The 23,773-nt window shown below is 41.0% G+C and overlaps 1 protein-coding gene across 1 annotated transcript in view; it reads left to right on the forward strand.

Annotated features, from left to right (window-relative positions):
• Positions 1 to 23,773, forward strand: part of AFF1 (ALF transcription elongation factor 1) — a 133,072-nt gene that overhangs the window by 77,916 nt on the left and 31,383 nt on the right. Inside the window, exons 5-10 of the mRNA XM_024574744.4 lie at positions 3,121 to 3,207; positions 4,234 to 4,270; positions 7,663 to 7,714; positions 20,736 to 20,790; positions 20,912 to 20,949; positions 22,992 to 23,148. Of these exons, the coding sequence (XP_024430512.3) occupies positions 3,121 to 3,207; positions 4,234 to 4,270; positions 7,663 to 7,714; positions 20,736 to 20,790; positions 20,912 to 20,949; positions 22,992 to 23,148 (426 nt within the window). The remainder of the gene's footprint in view (positions 1 to 3,120; positions 3,208 to 4,233; positions 4,271 to 7,662; positions 7,715 to 20,735; positions 20,791 to 20,911; positions 20,950 to 22,991; positions 23,149 to 23,773) is intronic.

Genomic DNA, 23,773 nt, shown 5'->3' on the forward strand with positions numbered 1-23,773 from the left:
CAAATACTTTAATAGGCACTAGAGAAGCCATATGAATAAGACAGAGCCCTTGCTCTTATGGATGTCATAGTGGGGAAGATGAATATATAATAAAATGCCAGATATTGATAAGTGGTATGAGTCACTGTAGCAGGCAAATGACTAAGCAGAGGAAACAGTGCAAAAACCTTGAGAGGGGAACAGAGTGGTGTGTTACAGAACATCAAGAACTAGACCGTGCTCAGAACAAAATGAGCAAGGTGGTGTGTGGAGCAGCGACAGCAGCTGTGTCACCCAGAGGCCAGGATTGTGGCAGTGCCACGTATTTCTGCTTCCTGGTGTGATAAGTCATTGTTAATGCTGGGAGCAGATTCATGGTCTCGCAGTTCTGGGCAGCTTCCTCCCCTTATGGTCCCAATTCTCTTAATGCCTAAATCCCTGTCCTAAGCTAGGCATTTAGGGAAGGACATAAATTCTGTCAGACTACCAGCAAACCACTCCGGACCTGAAAGAGTTTATGTGCATTCCAACTTCCTAGTTCAATAGCCAGGACAGCCTTAGGCACTGAGAGTACAGTGGGTGTTTTCTGGGAATAATCGGTGACTGAAAGTCATAGATTGGAATTCTAAAGAAATTGGAGTTTTAAACCAATTCTTTTTTTTTTAAAGATCTTATTTATTTTCAGAGAGAGGAAGGGAAGGAGAAAGAAAGCGAGAGAAACATCAATGTGCGGTTGCCTCTTGGTCTCCCCCACTGGGGACCTGGCCGCAATCCAGGCATGTGCCCTGACTGGGAATGGAACTGGTGACTCTTTGGTTCACAGGCTGGCACTCAGTCCACTGAGCCACACCAGCCAGGGTATAATTTTAAATTCTAAAGAAATCCTTGGAAAATTTCAGGGTGGGACTTTCAGACAGCTTCTGAATTAATTATGTTTTTACACGGTAGCATTGTAATGGTCAGATAAATAAAATGGAAAGGAGCTCTGTTTGGTGCAATATTGAAGTTCTTTAAAAGCTAGACTTTTAATTAAAAGTTGTAATGCTTTTAATTTTTTAAGTGCTGTGTATGCACAATGTATCCCAGCATTTCATTTAAGTTATCCTTAACTCTTCCGAAAATCAGTGGTCTCAGTCTGCCTGTTATTGAGAACTGAGGCACAGAGAGCTCAGGCAGCCAAGGCTCACACGGCCGGTGAGGGTCAGGGTTAGGGTTCCAGTGTGGGGCTTTGGCTCCAGAGCTCTTACATTTTAGTACAGAACCAATGGCTGGATAAGGGGACACTTTAACCTTTAATAAAAATTACTCAAAAAACCCCCAGCATCAGTTACTTTGCTTGTTACTGTGCTAGGCCATTTATGTTGATCGTGGGGCTGTAGCAACCTAGAGAGTGGCTGTGGGAACAGGCCAGGGAAGATGCGGGCCAAGACTGGGAATGGAAAGAACCTGCTAGAGTTCTGTGTCCAGTTGTTGCAAGGATCAGTGGGCACTTTCGTGGTCATAGAGAGGTTGGTCAGTATTTTGAAGAAAATGAAGTGTTATAATACACAGCGTTATAGTGTTACGATACACTATAACGCTGTGTATTATAACACTTCATTATTTATTACCTCCTCTCTATAACACTGTGTATTATAGTGTTATAATGTTATAATACACAGTGTTATAGAGAGGAGGTAATAAAGCCTGAACTAGGGTCATCGGATTGCTGGTAGAGTTGCGTGTCGGTCTTCACACCCGTTTGCCGGCAGGTCTGACACATGTGGTGTCGTGAGCAAGGGAGCATCCCAGACAGGAGTCACTCACACCTGCTGGTGTCTTTCCACCATGCCAGGTTTATTAGGGAACACCTCCCCACTGAGCCAGTAAAGTTACGTACACGTAGAAATGGGCAGAGCAGGTGTCCAGAGCAAATGCCCAGTCGCTGGCGGCGTCTGCAGGGGGAGAGGCGAGTGTCAGTCTCAAGCCAGGCGGCTGCAGGAGCAGCACACGTGGGGTGGCATGGAAGTCTGGCAGGGCTCCAGGCGTGACCCGTGGTACAGCCAGCCTCCAACCTCAAGTGGTTGGAGCTCTGAGTTCTTACAGGCCACAATGGGCAGAGGTCCCACTCACGTCAGTGTCCAGATGGAGCCCTTGTCCAAGTGTCCAGACTTGTGTGGTTTTGAGCGTTCCCTTTCACCCCATTATCTCAGTCTTGACATAGTATTTGGCTTAACTGTCATGGCTGATGGTAACTCCATATTGCATTGTTAAAAGTGTTCAAAAAGTCAGCTCAGCTCTTGCTCTATACATGTGGGAGTGTATTTTTTTCTCTTAGACTGGGAAAGCAAGAGACCTGTATTCTGTGCTCTCAGCCACTGGCTTCCTAGGGCACCCAGTCCAGTCATTTTGGATCTCAGTTTTCACAATTACAAAACAGAAGGGTTGGAGTTGATGATCTTCAGTGCCATTGCAGCTCTTTAACAAAGTGAATGGGTTTTCCAATGATTTTTTTTAGTAAAGTAAAATATAATTCATGAATGTGCTGAGAAAAAAATTATGTCAAGATAAATGTATTAATTTATAAAATTTAGAAACCTTGCCTCTGTGAAGAGGGAATAGAAATTAAACTTCTGTTAATGGAAAGGGAAGATACTTTTTTAAGGCTCTCTCCTCCTAACAGGTCTTATGTACTAAGAGTGTGTATCAAGGAAGGGTCAAATCCATTAAATCTCTCCCAGGAGGAACAAGTGACCTGTATTACTTGTTTGCTCAAGTCAAACAGGAAAGTTCTTCTTCCTTTGAACTTAAATAATTCCAGGAAATGTAATAAAGAAGCTGAGGGAGAAAGCAAGCATTGGGCAGAGACTCAGTTTTCAGTTATATAAGCTCTGGTAATACCTATCACGTTTTTACGCTGTATAATATTCAGAGTGTTAAAACTGTTCCTGTTCTATGCTCTTGTTCTTTATTGAACTGATTTTGGAAATCTTCAGCTTTTGAACATAGCCCATTAAGTAGGAGTTTTAAAAAAAGTAAATAACTTTTAAGGTTTCACTTTTCATTTACCATCAGTTCATTCTACTTTGTTTAAAAAGTTAAGTAGCAATAAATGTTCTATTTGTAACTGACTTTTTCTTCCCTTTCCAAATCTCTTTTCAGGAAATGACCCATTCATGGCCTCCTCCTTTGACAGCAATACATACCCCTAGTACAGCTGAGCCCTCCAAATTCCCTTTCCCCACAAAGGTAATTCCTTGCAAGTGTAGCAGGCACTGCGGCCGCAGTGAAACTCTGGCTCTTGCTGTGAGCCAGATCACTCAATTATTACCTGTTGAAATCTTTGGCGATTGGATTAAAATCACAATTAGTTTGGCTTCTGAAGTGCTTCATAATGCTTTCAAACACTTTACTCTCCAAATTATGTCAGTTAAGACATCTTACATTTGTAAAGGGTTTTGTCGCTTCTGAAGGCATTCAGGGCTTTCCAGTAAATGCTCTCATCTGAGGGTCATTACCGAGAAATGGGGAAACGCGGGTACAGGAGAATTGAGGCAGGCTGTCTGATTCCTAGTTTAGAGTTTAGACATACACATATACATACAGACACACATACATACGCACATACACACACACACATCCCACACATACACACACACACATCCCACACTATTCACATCTCATAAATTTTCTTAAAGTTTAACTTGATTAGCTACACTTGTGCTGGCTTTAATAACAAACCAACCAGCAGCTGACTTACATGCTTCTGTTGCAGTATTTGTGAGCAGTGTAGTAAAAATAAAAACACTACCATTTTTCTTTTGCGGGGGGGAGTCATACTTTAGGATAGCCTTTAGAGTGTAGTAGTATCATCTTCAGGTCTGTGTTCTGTCTAGCATGGTGTGCATGCACATTATTGACATATTATAGCTATTCCTTTCCATGGTAATTGTTTTTAAAAGGTTATGTCTACCCAAGCCAGTATTTGCCATGTTACATACTTTACTAATGATACTTTACTAATTAGATATTTTCTAATGATAGTTTTTTATTAAAGATAATTCATTGTCACTGGTTTTAAGGTAAAACATATATTTTGTTTAAAAAAAAAATCTTTGCTCAACACCAAAGGAGAAATAGACTCTAAGAAAGAAGGGAAGCAATAAAACCTAATTTATGTAAAAATTATATTTATCAGCATTTAATAGATTTAGACATGATGCAACCTTAGACTTACAAGCCTTAATAACTGGAGATTTTTATTTTTCTTTCCAGGATTCTCAGCACATCAGTTCTGCCACCCCAAACCAAAGTAAGTAAATGTCTGGAGCTGATTGTTGCCCTGAAGAGCAAAGCATGATTTTAACTCTTTTAATATTAAAAAAAAATCATTAATGACAAATGCCCCGGCAGAGATAAGGGCTTCCTGCTTTGGAAGACGAGGAAGGGAGGGCACACATAAAGCTGTTCTTTAGGTAGGACTTCAAGGTGTTGCGAAAACTTCGTGAAGATGTCTTAGTAAAGTCCTTAACAAATATAATTTGGTATTACCTGAAGCATGATAAATATCTTGAATGAGACTCTCGAAGCGTTATAATCCAGGAACTGTATACCAGGGTGAGCAAAAGTAGGTGTAAAGGTGTGAGGGACAGTCTTCTGAGTTAATAAAGCTATTGTAATAGTCACACCCTGCATGTATTTTTCCATACAAACTGTAAACCTACTTTTGCCAACCCCTGTATAAGACCTGGCTGGGATATTTTGTGTGGTTCTTGGGGGTTTTTTTGTGTTGTTTTTTGTTTTTAACATAAAAGTGAGAAACCTTCATAAAGAATACAGCACATTGCTTCTTTAGCCCCTCTATATGGTATTCACCGTATAATTCATTTTTGAACCCCTTTAGTGGATTGTAAATACTTGAAAATTCAGGGGGAAACAGAAGAAAAGTAACTAGTTCCAGGTTTTCTCTTCATCAGTAACCCTGGTAAAGTCTTTGTATCCCAACTACATGCAAGATAGTTTATGCCTTACAAAATTGGCTAGGGTATTTGTAATCATTTGGTGCATTATTACTGTGTGTAAGTGCCCAAGTTAGGAAGTTTTAGTCTCCAGTCTTTGATGGGGAGACCAAAGTAGGTTGTGTGCCTGTGCGTGTGGCGGGCGAGGGAGCTTAGAGATAGATGTTCCAGGGAGGTGACTCTGCCTTCATGTCTCCCGGCCTCATTCTTTTCCCTCACTTACGTTTTTCCCCCTTGATCACTCTATCATTTGTTAGATGAGAGGAGAGTAAAAAGATGAAAAAAGCAGAAACAGAGCATCTTTCCTCTAGAGCAGAGGTGGGCAAAACTTCAGCCTGAGAGCCCAGTTTGTTCTGCAGCTCGTTCTTGTAAAGGAGGTTTTATTGGGACACAGCCATACCCATGCATTCATTATGAAGCCACAAGGTATTGCAGGCAAAGTGTGAAATACTCGTCTGGAGGATTTCTGGAGCTGTGAGCTAGGAACTGTGGACAAAGACTAAGTACATATGAGAAATATATTGATCTGAATGACCAAATATGTATTTCTTATAAATCACAATGACACAGCACTTTAAATACATATTTATTATAATTGGAAAAAATACACATACATGTCTGACCATTACAGAAAAAGTTTGCTGCCCTCTGCCCTAGAGATACTGAATGAAGACTTACAAAGAACTCTAACTAGGTTTTCCCCAAAAGCAGAGAAGTAAGCCTGACCATCTTGCCACAGTGTTGTGTGAAGAGCAAGGTAAACTGAACAGAAATCGATGGCTGCTTGGGGAGATCGGGAAACCTCTATCCAAAAACAGCTAACGGGTCGAGTGGCACAAGCGTGTGGGTGGGCCGCCAGCTCAGTGGTGGACAGGTGGCCGCAAGTGGCTCTTCTGCACCTGCAAGGGCTGCCAGTGCACAGATCCTGTGCCTGCCGCTGGCTCACAGCTTCATGGCCACCTCCTGGTCTAGAAAGACCTTTCTATCCTGTAACTGATGTCCCCTTGTAGCAAATATAGTTAAAGATGGATTAGTAAGTGCTTTCTTGTCCAGATATGGGTGGGTCCCGTCGAGGCCTGTGGAGTCGTGTGGGCCGATTATCTGTTGCTCTGATGAGAAATTGTCAGGTGCAGCAGATCTCCGGTAGATCTTGGCTCACGGATGTTGACCCTGGGGTCTTCCGTGCTGCTGCCAATTTGTCTGTCGGTGTTCTGAGAACCCTGCTTACCCTTTGTGAGGATGTGGCCTTTGTGGGGTCTAGTTGGACCCGAGAGGGGTCTAACTGTATGTTGGGTGAACAGGGTGTAGAGTTTATGGGGATTAGCTTTCAGAAAGAGAGTGACTGACGTGTTTGTCAAAGTATGCCCAGCAAGAGAATGTAAACATCTTGAAGAGTGGTTGTAAGGTTTTGGAGCCTTGTAAAGGCTAGAGGATGAGGTCTACCTGTGCAGGTCCTGGCTGCCTGAGGATGACCAGAGCCTCGTGGAGCTTAGGGCCCAGTCAAGAGGACTGCATGGGAATCCCTGTGAGTGGTCAGAGGGGTGATTTTAGCCCCCCTAATTTGTCGTCCTGGGCCTAGCTTTCTCGCCCGAAGGGGAAGCAACTTTAAACTGTCATGGAAGAGCTGCTGACACCATGAGGATAAAGTGACTAATTAACAAATATTCAGGGGTCTCCACATCACATTTCTGAAAAATAACACTCACCATTGTCTAACAGGCCCCTGTATTTCCATTCCACCTGAGTTCTGTTTCAGGTTCTCCTTACCTCATGCTTAGACAAAACCAGCAGCCTCTTACCTGGCCGTTGCCTCCACACTTTTAACGTTTCCTGCTCCCTTCTAGGTTACACCAGGCTGCACCTCCAGGATAACCTTTCTGAGAAATCACTTTACTGAGCCCCGGGTACACCTTTGGTGGTATCTCATTGCCCAGCAGATAAAGTCGTAACTTCCCATCCTGGGATTCAGAGCCCTCCAAAATCTGATTTACACCTGGGTTTTCATGCCGTTCAGCACAGATTCTGCACGCCAGCCTTACCCCTTCCCAATCCGAGCCACTTTGACCCCCCTCGCTCAGTACCTTGTTCACATCGTCTCATCCGCCTGAAGTTCTTCCCTACCTTCCTGCCAGAAGTCATTTTGTCAAAATTTCAGCCATTCCTTGTGACACAGTTCATTTTCTTCCCTGTTTAATTTGCCTTTTTTAATCATTACCAACAGAGGGACCGTTCCCTAGATTCCTGGGGCAGTTAGTTTATGATTGATTTGTATACTTAATCTCACACTGCTTCGGGCTGTAGGGACTTGTACCCTGTTTGATGTCCCACAGTCAACTGTGAGCTCATTGAGGACAGGGTCAAATGCCTTGAACATCCTGTCTACTAGGCAGTCCGTACAGAGCTGTTGAATGCATAAATTTGGGGGCTGTTGGATAATGGAGGAACAGGTGGGAGGGAGAGCATGGTTGGCCAAGGAGAGAGACTGTACAAGGAGTGCTTGCAGATCACTGGTGGATACAGGAGATCATACCAGGTGGGGGGCGGGGAGAGCACCCTGTCATGGTGTAAATGTAGTAAGTGTTCAGATGGAAAAGTGAGGGGAGACAGCAAAAAAGGGAATTTGTAACTACAAATCTCATGAATATGTGTCGCTGTGCTGCTCTAACCACTTTTCCCTCCCCCACAGAACAGTATGATACAGCTTCGAAAACCCACCCTAACTCTCAGCAGGGAACATCGTAAGTAAAATGCTTTTGTTTATTAAAAGTTCATAATACATTGTAATTTCCCATGTAAATCTATTGCTTGGTTTATTTTTTATTTCCTTCTCTCAAGTAATGACTTTCATAATATCCTGCTGCATCGCAGAGGGAAGAAATGACCCATATTTATATATTTGGATTAAGTACTGTTGAAAATTTGGACACCATAGGAGTGTTTGCTTAGGGGGTCCCTCAAAAGAAAGGCATTTGAGCTGCTATTCATATATTTAGTGAGGAAAATAGAAAATTTTAGCGTTACAGATTTTAGTCTTAAGTAGCTTTAGCGTTTGGAAGCAGATTTTGGGGGATGTGCACAATTTAAGATTTTCTGCCCCCCTTTGGCCTACTTTGAAAGAATGAGTCCTATTGCGCAGCTGTTCTTTATTAAGGCCAAGTAAGTCCAGATATAGTTTGGGTTTTTGAAACAGTTTAAACTATATAATAAAGATTTTTAAATCAGCATTTTGACCCAATTTGTCCTTTCTTGATGGTAGTGAACTAATAGTTCTTTTCACACACCTAGAAGTGATGTTGAGAGACTAGGAGAGAAGGCCTTTCTCTCCTTCAGTATCTGAGCAGTCACTACCAATGTGGAGTTGTAGTTACAGAGGGTTTCAGGTTCTAGGTCCAGCTTTCTTCTGTTGTCTAGGCATAGTATTTATTCCATGTATTTTGGAAGGGGGGATTGCTGTGGATTGAATATTTTTTAACCTGCATAGTTGAGGTAAAGAGGTAATTTTGCCTTCTCGCTATGGCTGAATGTGGGACCAAGGTAAATCACAGGTCCCAAGTGCTGCCACTCCCTTGCTGACGTGTGTTTCGTTTCTCCATAGCAAAGTAAGAGAAAAAGAACAATAGAATGAGATTTTTTAAAGGTAAATTAATTATAGTTTAAGTGATGGATTGTGTGTGGGGGGTGTAATTAAAATCTATTTATTTGTGGTACTGGCATGCCAGAGGGTGAGTTTTTGCTTGTTTTTATTGTCCTCTTTAGAAAAAGTGTTTGACTATATGTCAGTTATTCTTTCCCTTTTTCTTTTTTCCCTTATCTTAAAAAATAATTTTACTGGCTCCCAAATTTTGAAAGTCTGGAGTCATCTGCTTAGATTAATGACATGGAAAGGAGGAGGAGGTTTGTCAAGCCAGTCAATAGCTGGTAGAGAGTAGAACCACCTCTCAAGGACCGCCATTGTAATAATTCTGTAAAAGCTCGGTAACTTCCCCAAGGTTTACACTTTGTGCTCTTTATAATGGATGGTAATAGAGCCCTTTAGACCGTTAAAGGCCCCGGCCAGTGTCCTTGGGGGTAGTGAGGAAGGGGGGACTGATGAACTTGCCTCCCACTTGGCAATAAGAGTAGAAGGAGGAGCTCTTCTAGGAGGCAGCACCAGAGGGAAGCAGCTGTGCCGGGGGCCTGTGAGCAGGGGAAGAAAGGCAGTGAGGTCTGATCTAGGCCTAAGAAGTCGCTTCAGATCCAGCGGGTCAAAGGTGCACCCTCCCATAGTGGTTTCCATCAGATTTCAGGCTTAGGTAGTTGTTCAGGACTTACACCATTTTCTATGACAACTTTGCTACTCAGAGAAATGGGTAGTTCTGGAGGTTAAACTACTGGAATCAGAGGCACCTAGGTTTCTAACAGATACACTTACATCTTGTGACACATGTACTGTTTTCTTTACAAAAACTGTTAATTTCCTATATATAAAATTAATTAGAAAATAATTTTGTTATGTTCCTAATTGATTTAGGGGAGGGATGAAAGTAGGGCCTCGTGGAGGCGAAGAGGAAAGGGAGAGTGGTCCGGGAGGGAGAGGTGGTACTGAACCTGGGTGGGGAAGGGGCTGCGCGGCTGTGGTTGCGTGGGGGTGAGGGCGGTGGTATCAGCACATGCCCAGATGAAACGTGTCTCCAGGGTTAAGGAGTCACATTTATGGAGACTGGATGAAAGCTTTGTTCCAGTTAATTTGTAAGGCACAGTCGTTTTGGATTTAGTGCAGCGAGTCTCTTAGTGCCCACAGGTTCGTTTGAGCTAGTGTCAGCATTACGGCTCTTTGACGTGTACTTACCTGTTGGGAGGCACGCACCGTGCCAAGGAGATAGTCTAATGCACTTTGAATGTCAGGGGAAAATGTTACTTGCAGAGTCATTTGTACTTTGGTTTTAAAAATCCAGATCCAGGTCATAATGCATTTTCTTTCAGAGTTACCAGTACTTGGGAATCCTTAGAAAAGTGGAATAGTATGTGTGAAGGAAAACAGAAGGGCCTAGCATGAGAAAATAAGCTGTGGAGAATCGGTATTAACTTATATCTGTCCAGACTTTGAGGGAGGGGGCTGGTTAACCAGGTGGTAGAAGGATGTAGGTGTGAAAGAAGTATGTGCAGAGTCATTGCTTTTGCTTTCTGTAGTTGAAACTCCAGTTACTTCTCAATTGATGAAGTCCTTCTGCCAAGCTCTGCAGGTGAGTGATTGGCTAGGATGTCAGTGCTGGTTACCCCTAAGGTTAGGGCAGGAAGTGTTGCTCTGCAGGGGTGTCTAACCTTTTGGTGTCTCTGGGCCACCAAAAGGAAGTGGTCTTTTTTGGTCAATTGGAAGAAGAGTGGTCTTGGGCCACACACTAAATACATTATGACACCGAATCACAAAAAATAATTCATAATGTTTAAGTAAATTTGTGATTTTGTATTGGGCTGCATTCACAGCCATCCTGGGCTGCATGCAGCCCGTGGGCTGTGGGTTGGACACCCCTGCAAAGGATCCTGGCATTAGAATCCTCCTCTTTTCCAAGGCTTAGATCTGTTGAGTTCTCAGGGCAAAGTACAGACTATTGCAGAGTACAAATTATGTGTGTGTGTGTGTGTGTGTGTGTACACGTGTATATATATAGGACATAATAACTATAATTTATATAACTTATATAATTGTGGACAGTTAGTTCCCTTTCTCTGCAGCCAGATGCAGTGTACTAATATCAATTCTTTTGTCAGTCTCTCAGAAGGGGTAATCTGTTAACGTTTAGGAAACTGTGTCATAGGTATTACTGTTGCTAACTTTCTTTTTCCTTCCCAACCCTTACCCCCAAATTGCCAAGCTCTTACTAGAAAGTACCCTCCTTTATTTTTCTTGTATAGGTCTCAGAAGTCATCAGTACTTATTTACACTAAGAGACAGAAATTAGCCATTCTAGCAATTTGCAGTTTTTATTTACTTACATGGGAAGTTATGGGAAATATCCGAATGTAAAGGCTGGGATTGGGATCATCCCAGAAGTTTGATGAGAAGAAATGGCACAAAGTTAAAAAAGGCTGGGAAGACTCTGATACCTTTTTAAATGAGCCTGAGGTTTCAACTTTTACTCAAAACTTTATTGTTCTTTTAATATCTTGGCAAAGGAAGCCGTGTTCTTTCAGTTTATTGTAATATAAGTCATCACATCAGGACACGTGTCAGCTGAAATGTCCTAGAATTAAGTGAAGAAGTGGCTTACTTGGACCAGTTCATTTGAATTATGTTTAGCCTAAGGAAATTATTTATAATTTTCCTTTTCAAAGTACTTCTTTTTGTCTTATCTTTAAATGTTAGCTTATATCACGTGAGAATGTTTTGCCTGTGTGCTTTATTTTAATGGCACCTCTCACTTAGAGTGCTGTTTGATGATAAATATTATGGAAGAAGTGGTAGAAGTCACCCTAATGTGCAAAGCTTATAAATTATTTGTCCCTGAGATCATACCCCCATCTCCTGTAAAGAAGGAATGAACATTTGTGCCAATCAGGTAGTTGTACATCAGTGAGTCTGCTTTAAACCATCAGCGTCACAGAATGGAAGTGGAGATCCCATCCTTACTAATTCTCCATGCTCACTCCCAGGCGTTTCTGGGAGAGGGTGCACTGTTCTCACTTCCAGCTTATCTGATCCAGTGACTGGGGATCTTATTTAAGACCACAGTTATTGGTCTTCATACTGCATTAGTAACCTAGATAAAATTAAGAAGTGTTTTGTTTGTTTTCCAGAGAAAAGGCAGAGGTGTAAAATAAAAGAAAATAAGGCATTTAGCTTTTTTTTTTTAACGTTTTTACATTCGCTGATGTTCATCATGCTATTGCGAACTGAGAATTTGTAAGATTGAGTATTGAAGAATTTCTGTTCTTGAATGAAAGCAAACAAAAAGAATCATTCTGTGCAATGTTTTGGTTTTTTTTAAATCTGCTTATTTCAGAATTATACTCACTAGGGCACACTGAACCAACACTTAGAAAACACTGCAACTCCCAAATGTAGACTCACCTCTTTGCTCCATCTGCACTGTGCTGTGACTGGCTTATGGTAGAACTAGAGTCTCTTTGGAATAGTCAGCTTCACTCTTGGACTTTCAGCTTTACTAGACAGTATTCTAGCATCTCCTGCGGGACAGTGTTTGACTTACCATTGTGTATGAGTTCATGCTTGGAACTTGAGTAATGTTGAAGGGATATTCTGATGAGGCTATGAAAGAAGCATATTTTAAATAATTACAAAAACACTGCTAAGGTGCTGAATAGATCATCTTCAAAGTATTCATTTTGGAGCTATACTTTCTCACATGATGTGGCTATGGCTTGTACTACTTTGGGAGCACCCCTTTAGGATAACATTTACTCCCATACTTGGCCTTAGACCAAAGGTCAAGTAAGATGGAAAAGAAGAGTTAACTTTGTCGTATAACAGCCAAGTATTAAGGCAGTGAGCCTGTTTGTGTCGTGCAAAAGAAAGGTTGTTCTCATCATTTTCAAACGTGCCTTTTACTCCCATTATATAGATTACTCTTTGGGCTCGCATGGCTCCAGGTGACTTGCAGGTATTTTCAGAAATTGCCATTATCCATTCAGTGCTAAGTATTGAACACAGAATGCTTTAGGTACTAGGGAGAACAGTGGCCAGTAAGACAAAATTCTTGTTTTCCACAACTTTTAACTAAACGAGATGGCCTGTAATACCAGCTAGGTGACATGATGGTGACTGGCTTGGGGGAGGAGTTTCCCTGGGTGGTGGTGATACTTCTGGGTGGGAGGTCAGCAGAGGTTTCTCAGAGGAGGTGACCTTTGATCTGGAGCCTGAATGGTAAGAGGGAAGCAAAGAATGCTTGCTACCTTTAAAGGGGCTTGATAATTTATGCTGCAGGCTCTTAGGCATTGGAAGACATCAGGAAATAATTCTTACTGGAAGTGACTACTTTGAAGTAGTTTATTTGCATATGTAAAACTGGTTTTAAAGGAGCCCCTAAGGGTCCACTTAAGTCTCCCTTTTCATCATAACTGCTAATTTACTACATAAGTGACCCCTGACTGATTTAAACATAGATTGAAAGATTGAATAAAATATGTTTTAAATTTCTAAGACTCTGTTAGGCCTAAACTGATTTGTGCATCTCACCCACTCTGGGATGCTGGGCTGTTAAACCAGCAATCTTTACTTCATGGGTTCATATTTTTTCTCTCTCCCTACTCCTTTCCTCTTACCCTCTCCCCCTGCCCCCTCCCTCTTTCCCCACAAAGGCCTCCAAGGCCATCCATAATCCACCCCTCTGCCTCCTCCCCCACCACCCTCGCCCCGCCATGTAAAAGCGCACTTTCTTTTCCCACCACATTGGCCTCATTGTTGTGCTCTATGCCTTGAATACTCTTCCCCTAATTCTTCCTCCCTTCAGGCTTTTCCTTGGATGCCATCCCCTTATCCACACTGGCTTCCCTACCTACACTGTGGAGAACAGCACCCCATGCCTGTCCTCTCTCTTTTATCCTTTCGTTCCCCTCCATGCGCTTCTTACCCATTTAGGAAGAATATCTGTTTATCTCCCTTTCTCTAGACCAGCTATTTTCAAGCTCTTTCATCTCATGGCACACATAAACTAAATAAAATTCTGCCCCACACAAAAAAATGTATTTTTTGCCCATCTGACCAAAAAAAAAGGTATAATTTTGATTCATTCATACCAGATGGTTATTGTTGTGTTGATTGTTGTCATTTTCTTTTTTTTATTTGACAGTTGAAGGGAAAAGAGGTCAGTGCCCCTGACTAAATACTCAGGTATTGCATGTTTTAAAACTTCTTGCAGCACAGCAGTTGAAAATTGCTGCTCTAGACACTAAGTGCCTCAAAGGCAGGTATTTTTGTCTGCTTGGAGTTGTATTCATAGAGTCTAGAGTAGGGCCTGGCATAGAATAGTAAGCACCCGAAATAGATGTGGAAGGAAAACTCTTACACATAACCTGGAGCAACTGTCTGTAAGCAATATTTAATAAACATTATTTTCAGCAGTAATTTTTCTAGATTTTGTTTTTAGTCATCCAGTATGTCACCTTTGCCACCAGCATATTATTCGTCATAGTTAACTGGTTCAATCTTATTTTTTAACATCAAATTTTCCCTGACTTATACTCTTGTGCTTTTTCATCCTTATTTGACCTCAGATAATCTTTATTTCATCCTTGGAGTTTAAATAATATTTTAAACCTGTGACAACCGTTTTTACCTTACCAACCATGAGCCCAGTTGCTGCACTAAGTCACATAGTGAGACATTCCCCTCCATCTCGTCAGTCCGTAACCTGGTGAACCGTGTCCGTGAGTTTGAACCCCACCTGCCAACTCCCCTAGTCATTCGGAGAGGCCCCGTTCATGTTGTGTCACAGCTGCTTAAGATCTGCTTTGTTATTGTTATTTATTGTATGTGACGGCCTCTTCATAATTTGTGGACTTCCATCATCCTCTACAACGCATTTGTAGTCCTTGTTTCTGCCCTTTATCAAAAAAGAAATCAAAGCCTGATTGAATTTAAAGTTTTGGGAATTGTGTGTCTGTTTGGCACCCCTTTCCCACAACCCATTGCCTCTTCTGTCCCCAAATCAGTTTTAAGCTTGTGAGGTTGTGCAAGTTGGTACACTCATTAGTGGTTTCTAAAATGCATTGCTTTCCTTACCATTTACGCATACCTCATACCAGGACGGTGACTTATTAGTTATTGTGAGCTTGCTTTCACTTGTTCTTTCCCAAATAAAATGTATGGCCTGATGATAGGAAACATTAAGCCAAAAATCATTGTATTTAAATAGTTTTGGGTTTGAAATTGAGACGTCACAAAATATTGGCAGTGAAATCTTGGGCGAGGCCAGCCCTGAGGCATGGAGATGGAATAAAGGCGTCTTGTCTTGTGTGTCTTCGCTCAGTAACAATGGACTCTGAGTCACTGAAGCCTGCCTGCCGGAACCTGCACTTGGCTCTGAGCTTTACGGAACAGCTGCTAGAAAAATGCATTTGTGCAAAGGGGTTTGAGAACTGTTTGTAACCTCTAAGTAAAAAGTCTACCAAACCAGTAGTGTAAAATGTGGTGAGACCTACATGGCAGTGCGAAGAGCGGCTTTACCTGAGCATTCGGCCTCTTGAACAGTGCCAGGGTGGGCCGCACCGTCACCTGTGCTTTGAAATAACTGCTCTGTCTTAGCATTTGAAAGCAAAATGAGTTACTTGACCAGTTTAAAAAGTACATGAGGTTTAAACTTCATTGACTTTTGTAAAGGAAAAATAGTAAATTTATTTTATTCCAACAAGATAGTTATTTTATTTATTTGTCCTTTCTCTTTTTATCGATAGTTATTTTCTTTTAAATTAAAGTCTTCTATTTGTGGGTGCTGGAATTTAGATTCCATTGCATCAGTTAGGCTTTCTAGCCGTTGGGTCCTGTGTGGGCCAGAGTAAGGGGATGGATCAGACGGAATGGCTTGTGCGTCCTGCCTCCGGCATATAGCAGCTTCATGATCGTAGGCAAGTTAGGTGGCGGTTCTGTGCTGTTGCCTCATCCTTGGAACCTGAGAAGATGATCAGAGGCAGCCCATAGGGTTGTGAGTAAAGGGAATGCGTGTGAATTTCTGATCACAGAGTGGGTGCAGCTTCGTGGTACTATTCCTTTTTCAGCAAAAGGGGTGCTTTTCATTCAGCCAGCTTTGTAGGGTACCTGCCAAGTTCTAGACATGGGAATTGAGAAGGTACAGATGACTTGATACTGCCTCAGAAAACCTTAGAGTTAGCTGAGTACGTCCTTTGGGCCTCAGGTTCTCTTGACCCAGATTCTCTTGGTATGAATGGGACTGGGTCTAAGATAATTGAGTCTCGTTTAGTGGGTATAAAGATGCTCACCCGGATGTGCTGTAGTTAATTTTGTCATTTTTCACATTCAATGACCAGTTCTCTCACATATAGTATGTGAAGTATAGTATAGTGTGACATGCTCATGTTCTCAGCCTCGGATATCATTGTTTGTGGGGCAGGTAAGGGCTTTAGCAACTGACTCTTTTACAAAGTTTTTCTTATCTCTAAAAATGAAACTTTTACCTGTCATCGGGTTACATTTTCCCCAACTATATAGATTCTTTTTTAAAAAAAATCACAGTGTCATCTGTGATTAATTTTTAGTTACGGTTTTTAGGTGACCTTTTTTCTTACTAGAGATGCAATACATGATTTTTTATCAAAAACTTTAGAAAATGTTTCTTTCCCCCACTACGAGCTTGCTGGTTTATGTTAGGCTGCCCATCTCTGATGATATAAACTGGTTTCTGGAGGATTCCCTGGTTACTGTTGGAGGGGACAGGCACTGACAGTACACCACGTGTGCTAATTTTCATGTCAGATAAGTTATACCCATGAATTTTGATTAAATGAAATGCCTATGCCTAGTACAACCCATGTAGTGAATAGATTTTGTGTGACTTTACTGGTTTATCATTGCTTTTTGACTAAGTGTTCTTTGGAGATACCTTCAGCAATCTTCCTCCAGTGGTCACTGCCCTTCAACTGTTAGGTCCTGAGTAAGTTTCGCACCTGGAGGCCTGTTTTGTCATCATCTCATCTACTTAATGTTCTGAAGAGGAAATTTTCAGAATCTGAAACAGCATTTTTTTTTTCGGTCCCTTTTATTCCTTAACATCAAGTAGAGGTAAAAGCCACAACATACCCTTTCTGATTTATTCAACATATCTTACATACTTTGTGATTGTCTTTAGGAGAATACATTCATGGAAGCTAGGCATTCAGTAGCTTGGCAAACAACTTACGGGGTATTTAGTCCTTTGCTTACAATGGGAAGCATGTTTGAATTGCATGGCTATTGAAGTTTCAGGAAATTAAGGCAAATCAGTTTTATACAAAACAAACCCAATGAGTAAAGACACAAAGAAGTTCATTTACTGTGGGTTTTTTGGTTGTTGGTTAATACTGAATACACTTTGTGAGATTTCTTTCTCTTACTTTTATTCCAAAGTTATATCTTTTATCTTTTGCTTGTGTGTGTGCCCCAGCCAAGCCACTATTCGGCAGTAAACTTGTTGAGTGACTTTTCCATATATACCATTGTGATTTCTGCCAAGTCCTACATCTGAAGGCTGTGTTTTCGAGCCTCGCTAAAATAGGAACTTAGCTTTCCTTAGAAAAATATTAAGTGAAATGTGTATTTAAAAGCTAACAATTTTCATGTTTTTGAAAAACTTACACAGGATGTTTTTTAGTACATTTGTTGATGAAAATACTTCCTTGGCAGAATTACAACGTTGCATGCAGACAGTCATTATGAAAGAGCCAAGTTTTATCATTTGTTTTCATTAGAAAATACAGTGATTTTACCATGGATTCCCCAACTAATGATGCCTGTTTGTCTCAGTGGCAGGTAGTGGGCTGCCGTAAAAGTAGTTAGTGAGATTATTAAGAGGTATTTTTAGAAATACTGAAGGGTTGTAACCTCCAAGATAATTTGTTTTTTTGAGCATCTATAATACTGAAGCAGACTTTTTTTTTTTCACTTTCTCTTAATACCATTTCCTGAAATACCCATGCTAATAAATTTGGGGGGAAGTAGAAGGAGCATTTACTAATTTATTCCTTTGATATTTAGGCATGCCCATGGAATAAGGTAAAGGGGAAGAGATAAGAAAGGGGCTAAGATGTGAGTTCATGTACAGATTAGAAAGTGTTCACTTTTAATATTTAGGTTCATCATAAACCAAATTGCCAAGAGATGAGTACTAATACAACTTCGGGGCAGTGAACTAAGTTTTTATTTTAACCAGAATGATAGCTGTGAGGTTAAATATTTTCTAGACAATGATGTCATTTGTATTACTACTCTTTCCACTGATCAGTGTTCAAGCAGACAAAAGAGACTTTTTGTATGTATGAAAAATAAAGTTCAATAGTAATAATGTCCTTTGGACAAAACTGCAGGATAAGTGCACTCTTTGGTGACTGTTGCCTGATACTGTGTATATATTTGATTTATATATAGCACTTTTTAAGTGTCTGGCACTATTTTAAGCATTGTACACATATTCATTTGCTGCTAACTCATTCCCTGGTTAATCATTTATTCTAGTTCTTAGAGAATATCAAAGGAAATAATTTGAGTGTGTTCCCTTTCTTTTCCCTCCCTCCTTTCCTGTCTACTTACCTACCTTCCTGTCTTCCTACCACGTGCACATGGGAGCTTTAGTCTTGGGGCTGACAACAAATCCCCATCTTGTGGTAGTTCTACCTTTAATGTTCAGGTGTGTGAAAGATTCAGTTTTGAGATAATAAGGAGCTTTGGACTTCTGTGTTATAATTATAAAACTTATATTTCCATGAAATAAAGCATTGGATGAATAAATAAATCCTACACATATCCCACCCTTTTTGGTGGCAGGGGTGGGGAGGTGGTGGTGGATTATATTTAATTGATTATGCTATTACAGTTGTCCCAAATTTTCCCCCTTTGCCCCTCTCCACCCAGCACCACCCTCTCCCTCAGGCAATCCCCACACCATTGTTCATATCCATGGATCATGCATATAAGTTCTTTGGCTACTCCATTTCCTATACTGTATTTTACATCCCCACTGCTATTCTGTGACTACCTATTTGTACTTCTTAATCCTCTCACCTCTTTACTCATTCTCCTACAACCCACTCCCATCTGACAACCATCAAAATCCTCTCAGTATCCCTGATTCCATCTCTGTTCTTGTTTCCTTAGTTTGTTTTTCAGATTCAGTTGTTGATAGATATGTATTTATTACCACTTTATTGTTCATAGGTTTGATCTTCTTTTTCTTAAGTAAGTCTCTTCAACATTTCATATAATCATGGTTTGGTGATGATGAACTCCTTCAGTTTTTTCTTGTCAGGGAAGCTCTTTATCTGCCCTTCGATTCTATATGACAGCTTTGCTGGGGAGAGCAGTCTTGGTTGTAGGTCCTTGCTTCATGACTTCGAATATTTCTTGCCAATGCCTTCTAGTCTGCAGAGTTTCCTTTGAGAAATCAGCTGACAGTCTTGTGACACCCTTGTAGGTAACAAACTTCTTTTCCCTTGCTGCTTTTAAGATTCTCTCTTTATCTTTAACCTTTGGCATTTTAATTATGGTGTGTCTTGGAGTGGGCCTCTTTGCATCCATCTTGTTTGGGACTCTGTGCTTTGTGGACTTGCATGCCTGTTTCCTTCCCCAAATTAGGGAAGTTTTCTTTCACTATTTTTTCAAATAGATTTCCAATTTCTTGCTCTTTCTCCTCTCCTTCTTGCACCCCTATGATAGGAATGTTGGAATGCTTGAAGTTGCCCTACAGGCTGCTCACACTGTCCTCGTTTTTTTTTTTTTAATACTTTTTTCTTATTGTTCTGATTGGTTGTTTTTTGCTTCTTTCTGTAACAAATCATTGATTTAATTCTTGGGTTCATCCACTCTACTGTTGTTTCCCTATAAATTTTTCTTTATTTTAATTAATGAATCCTTCATTTCTGACTTGGTCTTTTTTATGCTGTTGAGGTCCTAACTAAATTCCTTGAGCATCCTTATAAACAGTGTTTTGAACTCTATATCTGATAGATTGCTTATCTCCTATTTGTTTAGTTGTTTTTCTGGAGTTTTGATCTGTTCTTTCCTTTGGGTCATGTTTCTTTGTCTCCTCATTTTGGCAGCCTCCCTGTGTTTGTTTCTCTATGTATTAGATAGAGCCGCTTTGACCCTGTGTCTTGGTAGTGTGACCTAATGTAGTAGGTGTTCTGTAGTGTCCAGTGGCACAGCCTCCCATATCACCCAAGCCGGGTACTTGAGGTGTGCCCTTTGTGTGGGCTGAGTACACCTCTTTTAGTAGAGATTGATTGCTGTTGGCAGGTCAGTGGGAGGGATTTACCCAGGCCAGTCAGCTGCCCACCAACCTCTGCCCTCCATGGAAGATCAGCTCTGTGAGGGCAGGGTGGTGGTGCTTCGACATGGTCTGTAGCTGTCCACTGGCTGCGGAGGCTCTGGGGTTTCCTGGGTAGTGCAGGCCAAGGTCAGCCCCCAGTGTGTTTGCCCGAGGTCACCCTACCTGGGGTATAAAGCAATCTGAGATGCTGCTACTTGTGCTGGACTTGTCAGTTCCCAGTCGAAGCCAAGCTGTGAATCTAGGCTGGCTGCTGCTAGTGCCAGGCCTGGGGCCCTTAGCAAGAGATTTGGGTGCTGGGGCTCACTGAGGCTGCCTGTTTCTTGTTTCAGAGGATTTTGGAAGTTGTGAAACACGAGCCAAGACCAGCCTTTCATGTGGAAAAATCTCTGTTAACAGCTTGGGAGGCATGCAAATTGGATGGAATGGAGTCTCAGGGAATCTCCAGGGCAGGGCAGTGTTAGCTAGGTTGATAGAGTCTCCCATATGGCACCCTCCTGCTAGTTCTGTGGCTCAGTCTGGATGGATGTTTTTTCTTTAATTCCATAGAGTTCATACTTCCATTCAATTTGATTTTTGACTGTTGAGTGGTGGTTATTCCATAATTTAGTTGTAATTTTGATTTGATTATTCACAGAGGTGATCAGTGTACCTGTGCTGCCATTTTGAATTGAAGTCCTCATCTGTCCCATCCCTTTTTTTAATCATTAAGCATATTTTCTGTGTATATGTTAAAAGGAGTTACTGGAAATCATTCTAAATTCTGCAGTGTCTGTGTCCCTGCCCATTTTAGCATGCTTGAAGATGACCTTCAACTCAGTGACAGTGAGGACAGTGAGATCGAACAAGTAAGTTTTGTATATCCTGTAGCACCAGTAATCCTTTTAAATCTAACATTTCGGAACTGCTTATCCTAACCTGTTTTTTGTTCTTTTCCTGGGCCTTCCTTCCCTTATTGTGAATGCCTAGACCCCAGAGAAGCCTCCTTCTGCATCTGCACCACCAAGGTATCGTGTGCGGGTTTCTCCTCACCTGTACGAAACGTTTGCATTTTCCTACAAAATGGGAAAAACACAGCCTTATTTAGTACTTTGGTAACTTCTTCATGGGGAAGGAGAGGGAGGATCGCAGTTAAAAGAAAGTACCTATTTAATACTTTGGAAGCCTCAAATAACCTCAGAGAGGTTGTTAACTCTGCAAAAGAGAAAGAGCCCTTGCACCCACCTAAATCATCAGTTTGGGTGGTTAAAATTTTTGAGAACTTAAAATAAACCTACATCACTTTCATCAGTATTACGTAACCAGTATTTGAAAAGTTCTGCTGAAGAGCCCAGCGTTTCTTTGAAAGTGACAGCATTGCTGTATTTTCAAAAATTATAAAGCTGAACTTTCCATAGTGCCTGTTTTTTTAGTCAGGAATTTTCTGTTACAGTTGCTTTGTAAATTGACTGGCAGTAAGTACATTTTAGTGTGATGGAAATGGCATTGTTTTCATTTAGTAAACAGCTTCGCCATGTTTTAGAAAACATTATGTTTTAATTTTTGGAAATGGAAACTATCTAAACTACTTCTGGTACTAAATTTAATGATTTAATTTGCCAACATCTGACCTCACGGACAAAGAAGGGCTAAACGGCACCGTAGCTGTTTGACTCCCTTGAGATGTGGTCATCCGTTCTGAGACAAGCTCAGCAATAAAGACCATCGCGTACATGTGATGTTACGGTTAATGTGGAGGAAGCTCATGTAATTGGGCAAGGTCTTATGGATCCATAAGCTCTGCTCATTTATTTATATTCCATTTTGTTCAGTAATTTCTAGCGGCTTATATTGACTCATTAAATATGACAAAGTAGCCTAACTTGAAAGTGGAGGAAAAGAAAATAGAAAAAACAAAGTGGGGATAAATCAAAGGCAGGAATAACACTGCAAGTGATGATCATTCTGTTTTTCATCCCTGACTTAAGCTCTTTAGCTGCCAGGGTGAAAATGATCACAAACTTGAGGCAGCATTTATATGAGGAAATTATGTCATAGTATAGTGTGTTTGTTTTTAAGTGGCCTCAACTCGTTTTATTTGTTATATTTTTAAAATTCTACTTATCCTAATATAATTTTATTTAATAAATTTAATATTTTAGGTAGACTTGGAGACTTTCGAGAATATAGATATTGATTTACTGCTTTCACTAATTCCATCAAAGGCAAGGTTTTCAGATATATTTTGAAATTCTGTGTATGCTCAGCAGTGTTTTCTCTGCTGACATAGAGTTATTGTCCTGTTTTGAAAACCGGGAATGGTTGATCTCTACTTTGGCTGATATTTGTGGATTATCCTAAGCCACTTGTAAGGAATGGCCCATTTTATAATTCTGCCCAGGATTGTGCCTGGCTTGCCTTTGGGGTCACTTTCCAAAGGAACACCATTTATATTCAATAGTCTCTGGCAACCATACAGTTCTCATACAGACTTTCTCTATATAGAGGGAGATTTTAATGTATTTGCTATTCTTTCTTAAATTAACTTGTTTGGGTTACCTATAGCAGGGATCAACAAACTTAAAGTGTCAGAAAGTAAATATTTTGGGCTTTGTGGGCCATATGGCATGTGCTGAAGCTAGTCAGATTTGCTTTTGCAGTGTAAAAGTAGACATAGGTAATACATAAAATAGTAGGTTTGGATGTGTTCCAATTAAACTTTATTTAGAAAAACAGGCAGCCAGTGCAGGTCATGGTTTACCAACGCCTAACAGAAAGCACCCAGCATCTAAGCGAAATTAGTATAGCTTGCAATATTTTCAGGAACAAAATTCCATAGGCTTCTCTTTTATAGACTTATCAGGTAAGCTGTTTTAAGGGTTTTTTTTGCTGATTTTTGAGCCTTTATAGTCCTTTCTGTCAACTGGATGATACAGTAATTTAGTAATGTTTGTTAATATTGAAGCGTTTTCTTTTGAGTAGCAGAAAAATGAGCAAAGCAGGAAATAAGAGGGAAAAAAAATCCACCTTGCATAGTGTCTTCAGAGAATCTCTCTTGGTTGCTTTGCAGCGCTCCACAGTCGCTTCCAGAAGCAGCGGCCTCAGCACATTCCAGTGGTGCAGAGTCAGAGAGCACCAGTGACTCAGACAGCTCCTCGGACTCGGAGAGCGAGAGCAGCTCAAGTGACAGCGAGGAGAATGAGCCCCACGAACCCCCGGCTCCTGAGGTACTGTGTCCCCTCCAGGAGACCATGTTAAGATGGCAGCATTCTGGGGCTAGAGTCCACTGTGGGCCAGACCGTGGGACTGAGTGGTTTTGTGCCCTGGGGCCGTGTTTTCCTGCTCCGACTGTGTGTGGGACCAACTCTTTCTATTTACTTATTCCTTACCAAACGTTTGGCAGTGGAGGTTTGGGAGAGAGATCTTCTCTCTCCTGCTTAAAATGATATGCTCTTCTCTGCTGTGGCTAGTGTGTTTTGAAGGGCAAATCATTAAGAATGTTTGCACACCATTATCTTTTTCCTTCTTTTGAGAAGAAAACTCATTTTTAGTAGACTGCTGTTTTAATATTAATGAGGGTTCTTTTAGAAATTTCAGGAATGTGTGAATTAAGGAAATCAAAAGGAGGCAGCCTGATTTAGCAAAGGGCAGGCACACGAACTACAAATGAGTCCTCAGAGGTTCTATTTTTGAGTCACTAAGAGCCATTAAAAGGATGGTGTAGTGATTTTGTCAGGGCTGTGTTGCTTTGCACCCTCTGCCCCATGTAAAACAGGGATAACTGTGTTTGCCTGTCACCGCCCTTGGGAAATATTGTAAAGGTGAACAGATGAGATTGAAAATCTCAAGCAC

The sequence above is a fragment of the Desmodus rotundus genome, chromosome 4, assembly GCF_022682495.2.
Source record: "Desmodus rotundus isolate HL8 chromosome 4, HLdesRot8A.1, whole genome shotgun sequence".
NCBI classification, from domain to species: Eukaryota; Metazoa; Chordata; class Mammalia; order Chiroptera; family Phyllostomidae; genus Desmodus; species Desmodus rotundus.